General features: G+C 51.3%; 1 protein-coding gene across 9 annotated transcripts in view; it reads right to left on the bottom strand.

Annotated features, from left to right (window-relative positions):
- Window positions 1-21,940, bottom strand: part of HYDIN (HYDIN axonemal central pair apparatus protein) — a 399,941-nt gene that overhangs the window by 83,933 nt on the left and 294,068 nt on the right. For 8 of the 9 annotated variants that reach the window (XM_044987150.1, XM_044987154.1, XM_044987158.1 and 5 more), the window contains 13 exons: window positions 20,638-20,876; window positions 16,906-17,043; window positions 16,253-16,436; window positions 14,065-14,206; window positions 12,671-12,839; window positions 11,107-11,781; window positions 9,742-9,957; window positions 8,400-8,593; window positions 6,271-6,453; window positions 4,669-4,788; window positions 2,655-2,814; window positions 2,377-2,549; window positions 390-588 (listed from right to left, as the gene is read on the bottom strand). In XM_044987150.1, the coding sequence (XP_044843085.1) occupies window positions 390-588; window positions 2,377-2,549; window positions 2,655-2,814; window positions 4,669-4,788; window positions 6,271-6,453; window positions 8,400-8,593; window positions 9,742-9,957; window positions 11,107-11,781; window positions 12,671-12,839; window positions 14,065-14,206; window positions 16,253-16,436; window positions 16,906-17,043; window positions 20,638-20,876 (2,792 nt within the window). The remainder of the gene's footprint in view (window positions 1-389; window positions 589-2,376; window positions 2,550-2,654; window positions 2,815-4,668; window positions 4,789-6,270; window positions 6,454-8,399; window positions 8,594-9,741; window positions 9,958-11,106; window positions 11,782-12,670; window positions 12,840-14,064; window positions 14,207-16,252; window positions 16,437-16,905; window positions 17,044-20,637; window positions 20,877-21,940) is intronic. The other variant, XM_044987153.1, reaches the window with a different exon arrangement.

The raw sequence follows: 21,940 nt of genomic DNA, 5'->3' as shown, positions 1-21,940 counted from the left end.
ATGGACAAAAATAGCCATCTGTCCAGCTGCCTGCAGGTGCTGCCTCCCCAGCCCAGAACACCTCGCTTGCCCAGCAGCGCCTCAGATACAAGACGGCTGCCTCACTGCTTACTTCACCTCCAGGATCCTGCCCTTCTACAAGCTGGTCCCTTGGAGAAAGGCCACAGGCCAGAGCTGCGGTGGGGAGGGGAGCTAGAGGAATGCTCCTTGCAGGTAGATGGCTGTGTCACTCACAACACCTGCTCACCACCGCCCTACCCATCTCACTTGCCATTGGTGGGAACTGCCAAGTACAAACCTTAGTGCCAAGCCTCACCAATGCCCTCCAAGGAGTCGGAAGGCAGGGCTACTGGGTTCATAGGTGCTGGGGAGGGAAGGGTCTGCCTCACCTCCAGTCGGATGACCTTCTTAATGTTGAGAGGTTTCGTAGCCTTAAAATGCAGCTGCAGGCAGTACTCTGAGTGGGGACCGATGATGCCCTGGTCTTGTGAGACAGAGAAATCATCTCCCAAGTTCTCCAGGCCACTGAGCCGCCAGGCTACAGGCATCGGGGAGGTGTTTCTCAGGAAAAGCATCTTGGTGTCCTTTCTAAAAGGAGAGGAAGACACTCAGCTGTTGCTGCCAAAGCAGCCATTTTAGTGTTGCATTTGAATGGGGCCCAGGCCGATCCAGTCTCACATGGCCTCTTAAGTCACAGAGATCCAGCTGGACCCAGCGATCAATTTCTCGGGGACCGATATATCATGTCTCATCTAGACGCAATATATCGATCCCCGAACGCGCTCCTGTTGACTCCGGAACTCCACCAGCACGAACAGCGGTAGCGGAGTCGACAGGGGGAGCCACAGACGTCGATCTCGCGCGTGAGGACGAGAGGTAAATTGATCTAAGATACTTCGACTTCAGCTACGCTATTCACGTAGCTGAAGTTGCGTATTTTAGATCGATCACCACCCTCTCCTCCCCAATGTAGACCAGCCCTGTTAGATGCTGCAAGCCTAGAGGTGGGCTGTGAGAAGGTGGAGGAGCTGAGCACTGAGCTACAGAAACCCAGACAAGCAAAGATGGGTCCCTTCTGTTCCCTGTGACATGAGCCTCACTGGAGGAAGGGTGCTAAAGGACAGGAAACCGGCAGGAGCACTGCAGTCTCACTGGAAAATAAGGGGCTAAAACACAGGAGTAATCCCTTGGGAGCTGCAGCATGGAGCATATTGGTGCAGCCAATGCACAGATTTGTGAAAAGCCCCAATATCACCGCCTGCTTAAAGAGTCCAGCCCAAAGAACAGGGTAATAATTTGGGGCCTAAACATGGGTGTAGTTTGGGGGGTGCAGTGGGGCACATGGGGTCACGTGCCACTCCCCCCCTCATTTCTGCGAGCATCGAGCTGCTTCCCATCCCGCAGGCCAGGCAGAGCAAGCTGGGCAGCCTGGCCACAGTGGGGAGCAGGATGGAGCAGATTCTCCAGGTTGCTACCTTGATGCCTCCTGGGTCCTATTGTTCACCTGTATCCTGTACAACCACGGTGGGGACGACAGACCGGGAGGAGGGGGATGAAGAGAAGAGGCAGTGGGGAAGGGGGGGATAGGGCAGGAGAATGAGAAGGAGATGTAGGAGTAGGGGGAAGGGGATGAGGTGGGGAGGGGAAGGGAGATTGGAGGGGAAGAGAAGGAGATATGGGAATGGTGTGGGGGGGAGGGGGGAGCCCGGCATCTGACATCCCCTCAGCTGCAGCAGCAGCCCCAGCTGGGAGTCACCAGAGCAGCTGCAGCGGCTGGTGCCAGAGTGGCCGCAGCTCCCATGCTCAGGTCACCACAACAGACAGCAGCAGCTGGGGCCCCCACATTAAGCTGGCCTGGCCTGTCCCCCCGTCCTGGAACGTGCAGCCCAGGTAGCGCTCCAGGAGAGGGGAGAGAACCAGTGAGCCAGGGAACAGGCTTTGGCCCCCCAGTACAGCAGTCAAATTAGGCAGTAATGGCAGGCAGGGTGCCGTGAAGAGCCCTTGCCGTGAGCACACAGCTACAGTGCAGTGGGGAGGTGTGGTTCCCAGACACATGCTAGCTCTGCTCTAGCTACTGCCTACAAATAGCACAAACTAACCGCCTGACTCCAGTCCCCTGGGTGACCAGTTCCTGCTGCCCCAGCCACACTGCTGGATTCAGCATGCTAGCTGGAGGAGAGCTAGAGCACGGGTGTCCACCAGTGCTGGGAATTCCGCCTCCCAGCTGCAGTGCACACATACCCGGAGCGAATGAGGAAACTGGAGATAAAAGGCAAAAGCCCTTGAGTCAAAATAAGCAACTTGGAAAAAGCAAACAAGGCCTGGCCTGAAGAGCAGGCTCCAGCCTGTGTTCTGACCGCCCTTCGGAATCCCAACCTGTGCAGCAGCAGCTTCTCAAAATGCAACTGCTTGCGGTCGAGCTCCAGTTCGGGACGCACCCCGTGGCAGCAGATTCTGAAGACCACTGGCTCTGGATTCTCTTTAATGCAGCAGACGATGCTGTCATCAAATATGCCCGGTGCGGTGGGGTACGCCCATATGCTCAGCTCCTGGCACGGCACCCCAGAGAGAAGGAGAGAGAGAACAGGGCATTCATTCAGAGCGGAAAACAGCTCCCGAATCTTGTGAGACTGCGATACCTGTTTGTCTCCTACCTGCTTCTCATTGGGTTTCAGCGTCATGGTGGGAGGATCCAAGAGGTATGTATTTGCCTTGATGTCATGCTGGAAGCAGAAAAACACTTCCGCTCCCAAAGGGGATGCGTTGAGGATGGTTATCTTCTCGGAGTTGTTGGGATATCGGAGGGCCTTGTATCTGCAAATGGAACACACTGTAGGAGAGACAGCGGGCCCAAGAAAGTGCTGCACCTTCGCCCTTCCTTATGCCACAGATCCAGCACCTCCTTTCATGCACCTGTACACGCACCATACCCTGTTTTAAAAACAGTCTTATAAAATAGCCCCATCGTAATCATCATTGGTATAAGGAACATTATAGAACTGAAGGTTACTTCCTTGTAACTGAGTGCTGCCAGTGACCGCTAGCGTCACGCTAGTGGGATCAATTGACTCTGCAGAGGCCACTCGCAGGAGACGTGCCAAAAATCGATCTGGCTTGTGGCTTTTTTTGTTTGTTTGTTTGTTTTGCTTCTTTATGAGGAATAAATAAGGTCTGTCAGGCTTTTAAAGCTAGTTCACTTTTTCTGCTTGGTTTCCACCTGAGAAATACCAGGAGATTTCCTTGTGTTCCCTGTTTTGCTGGATGTTTCAGGTATGTAAGGTAATAATTGGAGATATACCAATCTCCTAGAACTGGAAGGGACCTTGAAAGGTCATCAAGTCCAGCCCTCTGCCTTCACTAGCAGGACCAATTTTTTTTGCCCCAGATTCCTAAGTGGTTTCCTCAAGGATTGAACTCACAACCCTGGGTTTAGCAGGCCAATGCTCAAACCACTGAGCTATCCCTCCCCAAAGTTCACACCTTAACTGAAAGGGTGGAAGAGGAAATGCTAAATCCTAGAGAAAGGCATCCTTTCCCCCAAAGTATGCAATAGGCTTTGGCATTAAATGGTTAAAGAAACAAAAGAGAAGCACAGCATGTTAACATAATTGCACTACAAGTCCCCTCTGGCTCTTGCTTGCTTAGCTATCAGTGGCAAGGGACAACAGAACACCACTAGTTCTCCAGTCATCCCTAGAGTTCCCAAGCAGAACAGAACGGACTTTTTAATGTTAAAACCAACAACAACACAGCATTCATCACCCTCCCCGCCCAGTAACAGCAACAGCTAAAACCTTGTAGCCCTTCTTTCTGGACTGTCGTGTTGCTGACAGCCTCTCGGGCTGAGGATGCACAGCACTGGCAGAACAGCCAAGTGGGTATGTGCTCTACTGACGTAACAATGTCGGCAGCAAAAGTAAAACTTTCTAGCATAGCTATAATCTCCAAAACAAACCATCACCACCACCACGGGGCGGGAAGCCAATGTTCATTCCTCTGCAGGTCCCCTTTCGAAAAAGAAAGGTGCTTGTTAAAAAAAAAAAAAAGCCTCCAACACTGTGGGCCAAATCTGAGATGCTGACTAATCACATTGTTGATGCCCAGTAACGTGTGTCTGTTACAACACCCCCAGCTCTTGCACAGCACTTCCTATCAGTAGATCTCAAAGTGCTTTACAAAGGGAGTCAGTGTATCCCCATTACACTGATGTAGAACCCCAGGCCCAGAGAGGAGACGTGATTTGCCCACAGTCACTCAGCAAAGCAGTGTCAGAGCTTGGAAAAGAGCCCTGGTCTCCTGAGTGCCAGCCCTGTGTGCTGTCTACTAGGTCACACGACCTCCCTGTGCTCTCGCTGGAGCCTGGAGCTGCTTTGCCTGAGTTAGGATTTGGCACAGACAGGAATCTCTCGTTATAAAACATGTGCACGCCTTGCTGAGTAACCAAGGGAGCTCATGGATGTCCCCACTCCTCTCTTTGTGTCCGTCTCGGACTCTTGCCAGTGCCCACCTGGATTTAGACTGCAAGCCCTGGGGGGCAGGGGCAGGGGCAGCATCTCCTCTAGTCACCATGCATTGCCTAGCACTCTTTGGGCCATTCAGAATAACAAGGCTTCATTCATAACATGCAGCAGTGCTAGGATTCTAGACTCTTGCTCCTTTTGTTGGTACCTGTCTCTCGACTTTCCACAGAGCAAGGGGCCAAAGTGGAACACTCCCGAGCTCATCACGTACTGTTTGAAGATGATGTCGTCAGGCTTCGCACTCTTCCTCCGGTGGGGAAACACCACCCTATAGCAGAGAAGCAGAGTAGTGTGAGGAGCTGCAGGAGCTAACAAGCCTGTAGCTAGAGATAGCCGGATAAATTTCGGTGAAACATTTTCGTCATAATTTGCTGATGCAATGAAATCAAAACGTCGTGTGGTTTCCTGCCAACTTACCCGCCCAACTCCTCAGCAGCCCTGGCTTCCACATGGCCTGCCCCAGAGCTGAGTCTTCATTCTTTGTCACCAAGAATTTGGTTTTCAGTTCAAATCAGAATAAAATCAAACTTCAAGCTAGCAAAAATCCTCCACAGAACAGACTTCCCAGGTCTCCTGTACCCCTTAGCGCCCTCAGGAAGAGCAGAATCAAGCCCAGCATCCTGTGCTCAGGCACAGCGGATGATATTAAACCTTCTATCCTCCCTCCCTGCCCTACCAGCATAAGGCCAAGCCTCTTTCCTGCTACAGTTCTATCTCGCTGAGAAGAGACATCACACTCTTCCCACGCAACAAGTATTGCTACAAACCGACACTGCCTGGAGGCTCATACTCAAGGCCAGAAAGCAGACTCTTTCCCGTGCAAACGTGACCACAATCCACCACTTGCCCCATGCCAGGTTCATCCATTCCTATACAGTAAAACTCTCCCATCTTTGTGTTTCTGTTCCCTGCCTCTGTGCCCTAAGTACTTAGCTGGTGATTGGGATTCATCAGAAGTGATGTGGAAAGAGTGGTGCAGGTTGGATTCCCTTGAACTTCATCTAAGCAGGAGACCAGTTACAATATGGGTGTGCCCTGAAGCTGGGAGAACATGCTTAAAAGGGGAGTGTAGGAAGCAACTAGAGAAGAAGGCTGGTTAGGACAGTGGTTAAACTGACTAGGGCCTCAGAGATGTGAGTTCAACTCTAGACTCTGCCGTTGACTTCCCTATGTAAAATAGGGAAATAGCAATGCCCTGCTTCACACGCATGTTGTGAGGCTAGATCCATCAGAGAATGTGAGGTGCCCAGATACTGGGAGGGTCACATAAGTAGCTACTTGTTTTCCCCGAACCATATTTAAAGCCCAGATAGCTTAAGGCTTCAGCCCTGTAATGTGGATGTGTTTGGATCTCACCTACCCCTGACTCAGTTACTCTCAGACTCACACCGCTCACCGCCAGGCCAGGCAGCTGGAATGTGGTGTCAATTAAAGCTGGGGTGTCCCACTTGAACTTGCCTATTCTCTTCCCCTCCAGTTTTGTGCTTTACTTTCTACTCTCCTGCCTTCTGGCCCCTTGACATGTGAGTTCCAACAACGAAGAGGACGTCTCCGCTGCAGGGGGTGTGACATACGCGAGCTAACCAGCTCAGGTACTGTGGCAGTGGTCACCTGGGTGAGCTGCCACAGCTTCCCCACTGTCAGAGTCTAGAGGAGGAGGCTGGAAGGTGGCGTCAGATTCAGCAGCTCAGGCTCCCTCTAGCCCTCAGAAGAGCAGCCCAGCAGCTTTAGCAGGCATGCAGGTACTGACCTGGGGTCCTGGCTGATGGTAGGGTAAGTGCAGGTGCCTCTGCAGTAAAGCTGGTACTGCCGGCGCGTGCCAAGGATCTCGAAGTTCAGGGTCTGATCAAACTGCCCTGCCACGGTGGAGGAGAAGTGTATCTTCATGACAACCTCTCCGTTAGCAGGCACCGTCCAGCGGAAGCCGCTCAGCCTGGCGGTGAGAGAGAACACTTTATGTGCGTCAGACACCCAATAGGACGAGACTGAGAAAGCTGGGGTGACTTGTAGAACACAAAATCCCAGGAACCCTGCCAGATGGCTTCTGGGTCAGGACCTGGCACGCAACAAGAACGTGGACACTCCAGCATCTCGCCTGTAAGAGCAGGAGATGGCACCGTATGTGTGACTGCGGTACTGGATTCCTACCATGTGCTCTACATGCACAGCCCCTGAAGCCTAGCCAGAGCCCGCTGCTAGTGCAGAGCGTGGCTGCAACCCTGCTCAGAGCCAGTAGCTCAAGGGAGTCCATTATACCAGTGGGTCTCTGACAATGGCTTCCTCTTTGCTTCCGAGAGAAATTCAAGGGGTTCACTTTCAATACTGATCCCTGTGAGGCTTGGATGAGAGGCCACCTCTTGCCATGACCCACTGGAGGCCTGGCATTCTCAGCAGAGGGCCCTCGGGACCTTAGCAATTTGCTCTCACAGCCAGTCTGACAGTCTGCGTTGGCTGATCTACAGGGCGTGCCACAAGGTCCATCTTCTCTGAGGCACTGCCCTGACGGGCGGGAGCTGGGCAGGTTGGCAGCAGGTGAAGAATAGTTGTTTTCAGTATCTTGGTTTATTTCAGAAGAGCCAAGGGAGAAGACTGTATTAACCCCAGGACTTCTGATAAACCCTCCCAACACATGCAGGAAGAATGCACCTGCACTGGAGCAGAGTCTGGTGCTGGCCCTTTGTCCCCAGGAAGGGGAATTCCCAGGGAACGGGAGAACAGCAGTGCCACTGTGGGTGATCTGCTCTGATGAGGAGCTGGGAGGAGGCACTGTCTGTGCTGAGTATAGGGAGTGAGCCTGCTTGCCTGCACATATGGGCCAGCCTCGTCACCGGCATGGGAGTGAAGAGATTTTACTCTTTCTGCACCTGTCACAGCTAAGGCGGGAGCAACAGACTGATCCAGCATGAGAATGAGACATACACAGAGTAGGGCTGCCAACTTCCGACTCTCACAAAACTGAACAGCCTCTCCCTGGCCCCGCTCGCTCCATCCGCCCCTCCCTCTGCTCACCCTCAGGGGGTTGGGGTACGGGAGGGGGTGAAAGCTCCAGCTGGGGGTGCTGATTCTGGGGTGGGGCCAGAAATGAGGGGTTCAGGGTGCAGGAGGGGGCTCCAGGCTGGGACGGGGGGTTGGGGTGCAGGGGTGTGTGAGGGCTCTGGCTGGGGGTGCAGGCTCTGGAGTGGGGCTGGGGATGAGGGGTTCAGGGTGCAGGCGGGGGCTACGGGCTGAGACCAAGGGGTTCAGAGGGCGGGGGGGGGGATCAGGGCTGGGGCAGGGGCATGGGAGGGGGGCAGGGGGGCAGGCTTCAGGCAGCGCTTACCTCAAGCAGCTCCTGGAAGCAGCGGCATGTCTCTGCTTCTGCTCCTACACGGAGGTGCGGTCAGGCGGCTCTGTTTGCTGCCCCATCCGCAGGTTCCCTGCCCTTGTATGCTGCGGGGGCGGCGTTTGGGCAGGGGCAGCATGTGGAGCCCCCTGGCTGCACCAACGCATAGGAGCCAGAGGGGGACATGCCGCTGCTTCCAGGAGCTGTGTGGAGCCAGGGCAGGCAGGGAGCCTGCCTTAGCCCCACTGTGCCGCCGACCGGACTTTTAATGCTGACCGGAGCTGCCGGGCGTTCCGGTCAAAACCCAGACACTTGGCTACCCTAACCAAGAGCCCTAAGCACCTCCCTGCTACATGGAATCATCCACTGTCTCCATTGAGCAGCACCCACTGCTGTTCAGTGTGCCTGGGAGACATGTCCTGAGTGAGCAGAGCGGCCTGGTGGGACCCCTAAAAATCCCCAAGGCAGAAGGAACATCACCAGCCTCCAGTCTCTATGGCTCGTACTAATCAGGCTCCGAGCTAGAATGCATCAGGCTAAGCTGCTTGGTAGCTCACCTGAGGATCTTTTCTTGGGACTGTTCCCCAATCAAGTTGCTTTGATCCAGCTCTGACAGTGGTGCCAGTGCTCCAGGGCCTGGCCCCTGAAGACCCTTCTTGCGGCCTGTGCTGCGCTTATCCTTCTGAGCCTCACGGCTGGGCTCCGCTTTGTCCTTCTTCAGTCTGCCTCTGGTTGGGGTGATCTGTTCTTCCTGCAACCCAGTGCGAGGGCAGGAAAAGAGTCAGAAATAGCTCAGGAGACCCCAGAGGAGGGGCAGCAAAGTACTCTACCGAGGTGCATTAGTGCCTAGCCAAGAGCAACAGCACTGAGAGGAAAGAAAAGCCAGGAACGGAGGCAAATGTCTTCTTTGTGCCCACTCATGTTTAAGCAGCAGGAGTCCATGGTTAGGGTCACTGTCTGCTTAGCCCTACGTCCCTGAGATAAGGCCTCCAGCGTGTTCAATAGGACAGATAACAAGTAATGAGCATCCACCCTCCACTGGATTAATGGCTTCTTTCTGTGTAGGGTTTAGATCCTTTGTTGTTGTTGTTTATTTCATCAAGGAAACCTCTCCTTGTGAAATGCCTGTACAATTCTAACCACAACAGTGAGGTTGGTTAGTTTGTTGCTTTTCATGATTTACAATAGGCTTTCAAAGGTTTTTCTTCCCCTTCCACCTCTTCCCCTTCTTTGCTGATTGACATTGATTTCCCCCCTGTGCTTTGAATTGAGCTGCAATGAAAATGGGACTTTATTTAAAGGAAAATTGGAAAGAGGGTGTTTTTTTTAAATCAGCAAAGGCCCAAGTTCAGGTTCACGAGCCAGCACTAACCCTCAAAGCAAACAAGGGAGCTGTGGTTCTTTAGAAGTTAGCAATGTCAGGGTCAGTGGGTAGGAAACAGCATGGCTAACATCTTCACAAACATGCACATCCAACTGTGATTCTAATCTGCACGCACAATTACCATGACTCTGCATGGGACCAGGAAAATTGCCTGTGTAGCTGACCAGCTGGAAGTGCCACAGCTCAGCTGGGTCTGAAGTCATGGTAACTGTGTGCACAAATCAGGTGCACAAGCACTCACACCTTTCAGAAAATGTAGGCCCTAAGGTTTACTATTATTTATTACCACAACACACAGGACTCCAGTCAGGGAGCAGGACCCCATTGTGCAGCGCACTATACAAACACGGAGTATGGTTAGAGGCTGATGTCAGTCCAAATCTTCCTAGACACAGGGACATGTCATGTCTCTGCTGCTAATTTCACTTTATGGTCAGGCCTTGCAGCTCACCAGCCAGATCATTCTCATCACCATGGGACCTTCTGCAAAGCAACATTTCCACTTAGCCCAGTACCTTCACCACAGGGACAGCAACAGAAGCATCTGCACTGCCCTCTGCATCCTTCTTTTCCTCATCCATATTTGTATCTTCAGGCACAACGAAGGTGAAGTGCTTGAGGGCTTCTCCTGCCACATGAGCCATCCGCTTCTCTGGGTAGGGAATCACGGAGAAAAAGGCAGTCGGAGGGATGGGTGGCCCTGAGGGACCGAGCCCCAAGCCGTCCAGGATCTAAGCCATGAGAGAAAGCCTTTCATTAATGCCTCATTCACCATTAATAAGGCTGCAAGTCTTTCACAGAGGTCATGGAAGTCATGGATTCCGTGACTTTCTGGGACCTCTGTGATTTCTGCACTGGCCCATGCAGCTGATCCCAGGGTCGCCTCAGCTGCTCAGGTGGCCCCAGGCAGCTGGTCCCGGGTGCTGCCCTGGAGCAGCGGTGGAATGCCACAGGTCCCCCCGCCTCTCAGAGCAGCAGCCACGGGAGCCCCTTCCAGAGCACCTAAGGTTTAGTCAGGCGTATTAATATAGTACAAGTCATGGACAGATCAGGGGCCAGGACTTTGTGTTTATTGTCTATGACTTTTATTAAAAATACCCGTGACTAAATCATAGCCTTAATCATTAACCTCCAAAGCTTTCCTCTGCAGAGAGGAATGGAGTGATAAACTGCCACCCAGGAGACAGGTGTGATAGTGGGTCGCTGCATAAGTGTAGTGGAAAAGCCCCAGAGCATGGCCAGCCTGTGGAAATCCTTCCTGCACGACTCCGGGAAGAAATCTTCCGCATAGTCAGTGGCCTGGGAAGTTACAGATGGCAGCACTGTGGCCCCATGATCCGCCTGGCTCTTGTGCCATCTGCAGCTAACTCTGTGGTGCTGATAATTCCATTAGAAAGGAGGAGCCAGGATGGCAGGAGCAGAGAAGAGGAGAGGAGAGAAGAGACACACACAAAGGAAAGAGGATGGCAGGAGAATGAAAAAGGAGGACTAGGAAGAGAAGGAAAAGAAAATGAAAGTGGAAGAAGAAAGACGGAGATAATACTGGATTACACCACTCAGCACTTATTCAGCCTGAGGTGCTTCTCAGACATGCAGCGCTGAACCTTTATTAACAGTGGGAATCATCACCCCCAGTTTACAGCGGGGGAAACCAAGGCAGAAAGAGGCTATGTGATTTGCCCAATCCTGCGAGGTGCTGAGCTCCCTCAACTCCCACCACCTCTCAGCAGGTGCTCAGAACGGAGCCCCCAGCTGCAGAGCCTGGAGCGAACGTATGTAACAAACAGCCTGCCTTAGAGCTTCGCCACTGCAACCCTGGGCTGAGCGCGCTCCGGAGCCCAGTATCACCTGCCCTTGCTCACCATGGACAGTGCTTTTACCTGCTCTACTTCTGGCAGCTTGCCACTCTCCAAGATCCTCTTCCCACCGGTGTCCTCTGAGTTCAGTACATGGAAGTCCAAGCATGGCACCCCCACGTCTTTCTTTCCATCCTGGTCTTTATCTGCTGCTTCTGCCCCTTCTCCCTCCAGCCCAGACACCTTAGAGTCCTCCAGGGCCTTTAGCTTTTCAAGGCGCTCCTTCTCGGCTCTCTCCTTTTCCAGCCGCTCTCTCTCAGCTCTCTCCTTCTCCAGTCTTTCCTGGCGCTCCCTTTCCCTGTCCTTCCGGCCCTTGCGGCCAGACGGAGCCTGACGCTGATCTTCTGCTTCATGCGGGGTCTCCTCAAGGCCTGTGGGCAGCAGTTGGACACCCTGCACCCGGTCCCAGAGGGACAAAATCTGGACAATTTCCCTCTGTGCGGCCTCATAGACTTTAAACCTCTGTGTCAAGTTCTTCTCACTGTCGCTTACCACCTCCTTTTCCGTTTCCTCCTGCTCCGGGATCGGGGGTGGCATCGGCCCTAGTGGCAGGACGTCTGGCAGAACGAGTTTGCTCCGCTTTTTCTTGTCCTCCTTGTCACATGCCACAGAATCTGGACGCTCCCTCACAGACACTTTCCTCTCCACCCCTTCGTTCAGCTTGAGGTCTGACCTGTTGACAGTGGAGATACTGGCACCCTATACGGTCAGGATTATGGAAAAGGAAGGGAACATTTTTCAGTACTAACTCATAGCTTATAAGATATTTGTATTACCGTAGCGCCTAGGAGCCATGGGCATGGACCAGGACTTCACTGTGCTGGGCACTGCACAGACAGAGCAGAGATGGGCCCTGTCCCGAAGAGATTCCAATCTAGCTTATTTGATACAGAACCTTCCCACAACAAGTGTGCAAGGGCTATCGCATCCCTGCACAATTATGTCCTCAACGTCTCTTAACGGGAAGGCTACTGTGTTCTCCTGGGTCTGAGTTCGAGATGCCAGCAATGCGGGTAGTGGTTTGGACAAGCCCAGGTTTCAGACAAAATTACTCTCTCCTGCAGGAGACTTCAATGAAGTCAATGGGACGAGTGTGTGCCCTGCACCTCTGACAATCGGGCCCTAGTGAATGTACAGACCTGGCAGCATACCCTGAATGCTTTGAGCAGGGGGTTGGACTAGATGACCTCCTGAGGTCCCTTCCAACCCTGAGATTCTATGATTCTATGAATGTAAAGTGATTCTGGCCCTCTCAGACTATGGTGGGAAGCTGAGGGCTGTCCAGTGCTTCGCACATGCACTTTCTAGGTCAAAACCAACCAGTGCAATTGCCCCTGGAAATGCACTAGAGGTCAGTGTGGTCTATAGAGACCAGGTGTCCTATGCTGAGCGAGCACAGTGCTGCGTATGAGCTGAAGGTTCCCAACAGCCTTCAAGAACAGACCCTTGTAATATATTCATCACTAGCTACTGATTCCCTGGCCTAGCACATTCCATGTGATACAAGCTGCTGTGGTGCTGGCTTGTGTCCCATGACAGGGTCAGTGCAGAGGCGGTCTTAACCACCTTTATTAGCAGAACCACATACCTGTTTGCCTCCCAGCTGGCTTTTCTTTCCCAAGGCCTCATCTTTGTCTTTTCCAGACTCCCTCTTCCACCGTTTGGTCTTCTTCCTCATCTCTTCTTCCTCTCGCAAGCGCTCCAGTTCCTGCTGGTGCCTCTTTTCCTCAAGCTCTCGAGCCAACTTCTCCAGCTCCCTTCAGCAAAGCAGACAGAAAACTCACTCAGCATAAACTCTCAGCTCTGCTGCAGCCCTGGGAAATCTATGCTCTTAGAACACCAGTCTGAGCTTGAGGCCTTGCTCCATAGTTCTCAGGCCAAAAGGGACCATCAGATCATCTAGTCTCACCTCCTGTAGTCTGCAGAGCTTCCAGGGCAATAATGCAGCTGTTCACTTGGAAGCCCACACAATATATAACTGAGCTCACGTCAATTTAAAAACAAACACATTGATTTTTCTTCTTCTTTTCGGGGAAACAAAATTTGGCCTCAACTGAGGAAAGCACTCAAGTATGTACCTAACTTTAAGCATGACCGTAAGTCCCACTGACTTAAATGGGACTTAAATACATGCTTAAAGTTAAACATATGCATAAGCGCTCCTACTGAATAAGGATGATTACCTGAATCAGAACCTAATTCTCTCTCTCATACCCCTTTGGCTACAGTTAATATTTATGGCCAGTGCCACTATGCATATTAAGTCAATGAGAGGGGTACTATGAAAATAGTAGTGTAAGAACTTATCTACCGTGAAAATAACAGCAAAACTGAGCCAGTATAGTTCATATGTGATTTTCAAGGAATAGGAGGAGCTTTCTGTGTCTCTAGAAGAGTTACAGTTGAATTTTCAGTGTTGTCCTTAATTTAGGGTTGTTAAAGCACAATAATATGCAGTTTTAGCCAACACTTCTCAAAGTACTTTACACAGGAAGGGCAGTATCATTATCCCATTTTACAGATGGGGAAACCAAGGGACAGAGAGAGGAAGTCACTTGCCAAGGTCACCCAGCAGCAGAGCCAAGACTAGAACTCAGGTCTCCTAAGTCCTGGTCTAGCACACTATCCTCTGGCCACCAACTTACATGATGGGTAAAAGCAGGAGAGTCATTTGGTCCTTCTGAGTTTCCTACTATGTGAGAAGAGAGGCTCCATCACCTCCTGTGAGCTACGTCTCCCACTTCCTGAACCGCTGAGGAGAAACAGAACTTCCTGCTGCTGCTTCTGAGCTATTCTTCCCACCATCCCACTCACCCATGCTCAGAACCACGACTCCTGCTTGATAAACCCAGACAAACCCACTGAAAAGTGGGTAGTGCCAGTGCCTGGTGCAGGAAAAGAAACAACAGACAAGCCCAGAAGTGTCCCATGTAGAGGGTGGAGCAGCACTCCCAGGCAGCTATCCAGGGACAGTTCACACACCTCTTTTTCCGCTCCCGTAGTGCTTGGAGCAGTTCATTATCAAACTGAATTTTCTGCTCCTCAGTGAGAGCGTCGTACTCTTCCTCATCCATCTCCTGGAGACGAGCCTTTTCCCTCGCAATGGCGTCTTTCTGTTCCTGTTCTGTCATGCAGCCAAACAGAGAAATGCACCGGCTGAAATCATAGCTCAGTGCTCAGGACAGGCCTTCCCCTGGTGCCAGCTTGTGCAGCGCCCCAGGGTCACACAAAGGTGTGTGTCCCTGCTCCGATTAGCAGGCACTGAGTTAGGTGCTGGGGGGGAAGGCAGGGGGCCTCATACATCTACACTGAAGTGTAAGCCCAGAGCTCGAACTCAGGCTTTACCCCCCGTCCGTCCACACACAAATCACGCTAAACTAGGGCTCAGACCCAGACTCCCAGGACCCCATGGGGGTCGAGGGTCCGAGCCTGAGTCAAGCTGGGACCCAGGGGTTCAAGCCCTCTTGCTTTGCAGCACAGTTGCAGCCCCACTGGGCTTGTGCTTTGGGAATCTGCCAATAGTATCCCATAATCCCATGGGCCACTCTCTGTGACCTCTGGACTGTCAAGTTTCCCACACAGCACCACGAGCAAAGGGCTCGAGTGACCACGTTTTGGGAGAGCGCTAGGAAGTCTGGGAGATGGGGGCTGGACTGGAGCCCGCATAATGCAGTGTAGGGGCCCAGGGTTCAACAGTTCCTAGCCTGGGGTTACACATGGGTGTAGCTGCTCAAGCTCTAGGTTAACACACTCTGGGTCTGCTGACTAGAATTCTGCCAGCCCTGGGCTTGCATTGCAGTGTAGACAGATCCTGTGAGTCCTACAATGCCAGCCCCACTGTATTTTGTGCATTGTGAAGCTGGATCCCAGGGCAGCTTTGGCTCTAAAACTACAGGTGCTACGGGAGAGAGAGCAGCAGGTTCTACCCATATAACTATGTGAATGGGATGTCCCATGAGACCCAGCCTCAGCAGGAACCCAAAGAATCCACAGGAGAGTCAGACCTACTTGATGATCCTGATGCAAGCTGCATAGCTACCCCAAAAACAGAGCCAGAGCTCAGACTCGTCCCAGGCGCCTGGACTGTGCCGATCTCTTCCATGAGAATTTCTCTTCCCCATTCCAACCGCCAGTGTCCTCAGCACACTAGGGGGCTCTGAGTATACGCCCCTAAAAACAGCTCCCCTGTTAGGCTTAGCAGCCCTTTGACTCCTGGAAGCCGGTCCACCTACACCCTGTTTCCCTGCCAGTCTCTCTGCCAGGCCTGCGCTGCTCCGCCCACTGGCTGCCTGGCAGTGACTGCCCAGCATCTGCCACCAGCTGCCAGGACACCAGTGAAGCTAGATCTTTTCTTTCAAACAAAGCTGTATCCCTTCTGTGTCTCTGCCCAAGGATAAACACCCTTTCAAGTGCTATTTAAAAACATGTTACTACAGGTGTGAAAAGCTGCAGTAACTCCTGTGAAATGATCAAAAAGAGGGATCCTGGTGGTTAGCTTGTATTGCTGCCTAGATATGGTGATAGGCACTCTAGAAATTAGGACTGGTCAAAAAATTTCTGTTGAAACTGCTCTTCAATGGAAAACTGAGTTTAGGACTAACCAAAACATTCTGAGAAAAGTGTCTGCTTTCTGCAGGAAATTTCAATTTTTGTCAAAAACCCAAATGCCCAAACACAGAAATATTTCAGTTTGTATATTCTGCCACAGTGCTTCATGGGAGTTGTAGCTTGTGTCCCCATTTGCCTTTAAGGGACAGGATCCTGAACTGGACTGCATCTCCCATTACGCACCACATTCAGGGATACCCACGATGCACTGCCTCCCATCTCCAAAAGGAGAGATTGTGATGCATCATGGGAGATGAAGTCTGATAGGGACCCTGGCCTATAAACGAGAACAGGAGCACAAGACACCTGAGCTACAACTCCAATGAGGCTCCACAGTAACAATTCCAAATTGAAATATTTTGGTATCTGAATTTTCACCCCACAAAAAATCAAAATTTTCTGTTGAAAATGCAGATGAAATTGTTTTTTTGTTTTGGTGAAAATTTTCTGAGGTGGAAAAATCCCCCCAGTTTTCTGACAGCTGGTATTAGAAATGCCTAGACAGACACACAGACATGTAGAGGTGTGAGTGTCAGGGAGTTCAGAGAAGAATCCTTCTCACCTTCCTGCTCTTTCTTGGCCTTCTCCCTAGCCTTCATGGCAGCATAATCCTGGAACAGGTTCACCATGTAGATGTAACGCCGGTTGTTGATTGCTTTGAGCAGGCAAAGGAGAGCAGAAGGCATATTGCGGGCAAAGAGTGTCTCTAGTCCATCAAACACCACTCCCCGATAGCAGTCACTCAGCTGGGAATGTGGAACACAAAGGGCATAAATCCATCCTAATGAGTACACAGTATTCTCATCAGCAAATAAAACTGCTCTGACATAAAAACATATTAGCAAGCACTATCCCCAATTATCTGAAATAGTCACAGATTCCAAGGCCTGAAAGGACCACTCTGATCACCTCCTCTGACCTCCTGCACAGCACAGGCCAGAGAAGCTCACCCACTGACTCCGCCATCAAGTTCAAAATTTCCAGTTGAGCTAGAGCAGATCAACAGCACATCTCCACCTGTTTTGATTTTCTCTGCATATTTCTCTCTCTCTATGCCCCTTACTGCCCTGGCCTGTCTCTCCATTGCCTTAACCTATCATTTAAATCAAACCTTGACAACACCACATTCCCCATCCCTTCACACAAACATCCTCACCCAACACACCAAGCTTCATGACCAGCATTTCCTTCTACCCAGGTGAGCACCTGCCATACCTGCATCCTCTCTGAAAGGATCTCCACCAGTAGCTCCTCGGGAAGCATGCAGCTCATCAGGCCCGATTCTCCTGCCATGCTGGCACTGACGCTGAGCCGTCGCTGGACAGGAGCACTGGGAATAGGGCTGGGAGGAACCTGCAGCATTCACCACCCCAAGGAAAAAAATGCTTCATAAAAACCCATACAATTCCTCTGGTGACCAAGCTCATTTCTTCTGCCCACCACATCAGCCCCTTCACCCTACCAGCTAAGACTGCTGTCACATGCTAATGGTGCAGCTTAGCCCAGAAGTCATAGGACTGGAAGGCTCCACAGAAGGTCATCAAGCTCAGCCCTCTGTGCTGAGGCAGGACCAAGGAAAACTTAGACCAGTCCCAGCAGATGTTTGTCCAGCCTGTTCTTAAAAACAAAAATGCTGGGGATTGCACGCCCTCTGAGTCTGACAGCGAATCGTTGGTAACCATACTTGGAGTACAGCCTTCCAACCAGCTGAGCACCCACTTCCCTCCAGGCTTAGTGTTGTGAGTTCTCGAGTTGTGAGGCTGCTGCTCAGTCCATGGCCATGGGAAGGGAGCTCAGGAAGGGAGGAATTTTCTTCCCATGAGTAGGCAAGGGCTAGGGACAATCGCAGTCCTGCAGTCTGGGGGAGTGTAGGGACTGCTTCCTCACTGGGGGCAGCACACACCCGCTGGGACAGCAAAGAGGAGGTGGAACTGCTCCCAATCCCGCACTTTGGCAGGGCATGGAGCGGGAGGAGGCTGCCCTGTTCCACAGAATCATAGAATCATAGAATCTCAGGGTTGGAAGGGACCTCAGGAGGTATCTAGTCCAACCCCCTGCTCAAAGCAGGACCAAACCCAACTAAATCATCCCAGCCAGGGCTTTGTCAAGCCTGACCTTAAAAATGTCTAAGGAAGGAGATTCCACCACTTCCCTAGGTAACCCATTCCAGTTCTTCACCACCCTGCTAGTGAAAAAGTTTTTCCTAATATCCAACCTAAACCTCCCCCTCTGCAACTTGAGACCATTACTCCTTGTTCTGTCATCTTCTACCACTGAGAACAGTCTAGATCCATCCTCTTTGGAACCCCCTTTCAGGTAGTTGAAAGCAACTATCAAATCCCCCCTCATTCTTCTCTTCTGCAGGCTAAACAATCCCAGTTCCCTCAGCCTCTCCTCATAAGTCATGTGTTCCAGCCCCCTAATCATTTTTGTTGCCCTCCGCTGGACTCCCTCCTATTTATCCACATCCTTCTTGTAGTGTGGGGCCCAAAACTGGACACAGTACTCCAGATGAGGCCTCACCAGTGCTGAATAGAGGGGAATGATCACATCCCTCGATCTGCTGGAAATGCCCCTACTTATACAACCCAAAATGCCATTAGCCTTCTTGGCAACAAGGGCACACTGTTGACTCATATTCAGCTTTTCGTCCACCGTAACCCCTAGGTCCTTTTCTGTAGAACTGCTGCCCAGCCATTCGGTCCCTAGTCTGTAGCAGTGCATGGGATTCTTCCGTCCTAAGTGCAGGACTCTGCACTTGTCCTTGTTGAACCTTATCATATTTCTTTTGGCCCAATCCTCTAATTTGTCTAGGTCCCTCTGTATCCTATCCCTACCCTCCAGCGTATCAACCACTCCTCCCAGTTTAGTGTCATCTGCAAACTTGCTAAGGGTGCAGTCCACACCATCCTCCAGATCGTTAATGAAGATATTGAACAAAACCGGCCCCAGCACCGACCCTTGGGGCACTCCACTTGATACCGGCTGCCAACTAGACATGGAACCATTGATCACTACCCGTTGAGCCCGACCATCTAGCCAGTTTTCTATCCACCTTACCGTCCATTCATCCAGCCCATACTTCTTTAACTTGCGGCATGCCCATTCCCATTGGGTCTGGGAGCTGTGTGAAGGGAGCAGGGTGGTGAAGTCCCTTAATACTGACCCCAACACAGTGGGACTCAGATGGCCTCCTGGCTGCGCTGGTTGTGGATACCTGAGACCCTCTATTGCTGTGTCTACACTAGAAACGTGAGCCGGTTTAATAGAATCATAGAATCTCAGGGTTGGAAGGAACCTCTGGAGGTATCTAGTCCAACCCCTGCTCAAAGCAGGATCAATCCCCTGACAGATTTTTGCCCCAGATCCCGAAATGGCCCCCTCAAGGAGCCAATAAGGTCAGTTAGGGGTATGACTCTTTAGGACATTTTCAAACTGGAAGGAAGTTATACTGGCTAAAATGTGCTTTTGCTGGTGTAGCTTATTTTGTTCAGAGAACTAGTATAAGCTACACTGGCTTAGCCGCTAAGCTGAGTCCCCACGAGGGGGATTTGCCATGTAGCCATATCAGTACAGCATCCCCTTGCTAGTGTAGGCTAGGCCCTTTTCCGTAAGCTCTCTCAGGAGCCAGATCAGGCATTTTTTTAATGTCTCAACCTACATATTTATTAACAAAAAGGCAGGTGCTACCGCCTGTGTAGGGTGTCTGTACCCGGGGTACTGGACTGGGACACTGGAGACCTGGGCCTAGTCCTCATTCTCCCACTGATTTGCCGTGTCACCTTGGGCAAGATACGTAGAGACAAATTTTCAATAGGGCCCTCTCATTTTGGGTGCTTTGGTTTATGGTACCCAACTGTCAGAGAGTGGCTGGCCCTCCAAAGGGGTCAGGCACCCAGCTCCACAAGGGGGAATGACTCATGCACCTTTGGTTAGCCTGGGTGCACTTAACTCGCTGAGTAATGGGGAAAATGTCTGCGACTCTCAGAGCCCAGGTCTACAGACTGAGGCTGCCGGGGCTCCATGTCCCTCAGACCTGAAGTTGAGAGCTAATCAGCACGCACTGCACCCACTGACTTCAGCTGGCATGGTGGGTGCTCAGGCCCCAGGTGTCCAGAGCTGAGCACTCAAAAATGGTGGCAACGAAAATTAGAGGCCACACTTGAAAATCTGGACTTTCAAACTTCTCTGAGCCTCAGTTACTCCGGCTATAAAAGCTGAGCAGGACAACGCTGACACCTCACTACACTAACACACAGAACACACTGAGCCAGATCCACACCAAACTCTTCAGGACGTGTGTGCACATTGCTGGTGCTTAACAAACAACTAACCCCCATCAAACCCTTGGAGATGCACCTCAGCCCTCACTCCCAGCACAAGAGTCCGCCCAGCCCCAGGTCTCTTGAGTAGCTAACTTTGCCTAATTCAATAATGCTTTTATCACATGGACTAAGCCCACCAGAGACTAGACCAGGGGTAGGCAACCTGCGGCATGTGAGCTGATTTTCAGTGGCACTCACACTGCCCGGGTCGTGGCCTCCGGTCTGGGGGCTCTGCATTTTAATTTAATTTTAAATGAAGCTCCTTAAACATTTTAAAAACCTTATTTACTTTACATACAACAATAGTTTAGTTATATACTATAGACTTATAGAAAGAGACCTTCTAAAAATGTTAAAATGTATGACTGGCACATGAAACCTTAAATGAGAGTGAATAAATGAAGACTCGGCACAGCACTTCTGAAAGGTTTCCGACCCCTGGACTAGAACAAGACCACCAGGCTTATTTTTACTTGTGAGCACACAGGTCAAAACCCTAAGTCAGCAGAGATGAAAGCCCAGTGCAGTAACCCACTGGGCCAGTGTAGCCCCAGTTTCTCACACACTGTTAGAAGAGCGGTGGAATAATCCCATCTGTTTACTGAAGTGAATTCGCTTTCACCTGTGATCCGGTTTGATCCGACTGGTGCTGCTGCTTCTGAGCCTGTGAGGCATGGCCTTCTGACTTCCCCCTGCCTGTTGCTGCGCTGCCCCTGTAGCCCTTGGAGGTGATGGACTGTGGCCCGGTTTTGGTCTCGGAGCTTGGCTGGCTAACCTCCGTGGTATGCTTGGCCAAAGCCTCAACGCTCAGTCTTGTGCTCAGAGCTGTCTGCCCTGCAGAGCCTTCAGAAGACTGACCTGCTAGGATGAAAGAGGAGTTCAGCCTCAGGGGGAGAAAGGGCAAATCCGCAGAAGACTGGCTACAGCAGTTAGCGTTCCTCGAACGGGTTACCACACATAAAGGCCTTTCACAGCTGCTGGCGCTGCTCGTGCTGTATCTGTTCCAAGGGGAACCGTGAGGCTTTGTTCTCCAGGGCTGTCAATGCAGCACCTCTTGCCTGCACCATGTTTGGGCACAAAAACTGTCAGGAAAATCGTTCCTATTAACCCTCTCTAGCCTGGGGGTCTCCTTGTCCCTCTGCTTGGGATTTTAGTCCTCAAAGCAGGACCCCGTGAGGGTGAGCAAAACCCTCAGGCTGCCAGCTCCAAGCTTGCTAGTGTGCGCAGCTTACCAGGTCCCGGGGGTAAGGGCACAGGACCTAAGAGCAGGAGTCTAACTGAGAGAATTTGCAGGAGCAACTTCTTTGCACAAAACCTTCAAAGATGTGAAATGAATCCATTTGTACTTTTTTGTAACTCGCTGAATAACTGACCTGGGGATTATGTTTCACACACCCCATGCTCATTAAATCACTGTCTTTTCAAGCCAATCATTTTGGATCTTAATGGGCACTGCAGGAGACTTCAACTTCAGCAACAAGATATCATGAAAAGCATTTCTGGATGATCATAGCAGGAAGCCTGGGCAGACTGGCTGTAACAACCCATGAATTAGGGCAATCCCTTAGAAAAGCACCAGAGTGTTTTACCTCAAGTATGAAAAGGACTACATCCAGAGCATCACAATGGAATGACATGCCTAGGTGCTAACATCAGAGACAGAGAGATTTTTAACAGGCAAGAGCCATTATAGACTGCAAGTTGGACTTTGCATTACTGGGGATTCTGCACCTCTGAAACCCTCATATTCTTCTTGATTTCAAGGCTAGAAATCCATTATTGTCCAGCATTACTGCTATTCAACTAGAGGTGGTAATCGAACTGCAAACTGAGAAGATCACTTTATGATCCAGCTTCTACCGTCTGCGGAGCTCCCCATGGGATTTCATACCCAGATGCATCAAAGCTCTCTCCACCCATCCCCA

This window comes from Mauremys mutica, chromosome 14 (assembly GCF_020497125.1).
Source record: "Mauremys mutica isolate MM-2020 ecotype Southern chromosome 14, ASM2049712v1, whole genome shotgun sequence".
Classification (NCBI taxonomy): Eukaryota; Metazoa; Chordata; order Testudines; family Geoemydidae; genus Mauremys; species Mauremys mutica.
This window is presented reverse-complemented; position numbering and strand designations above follow the sequence as displayed.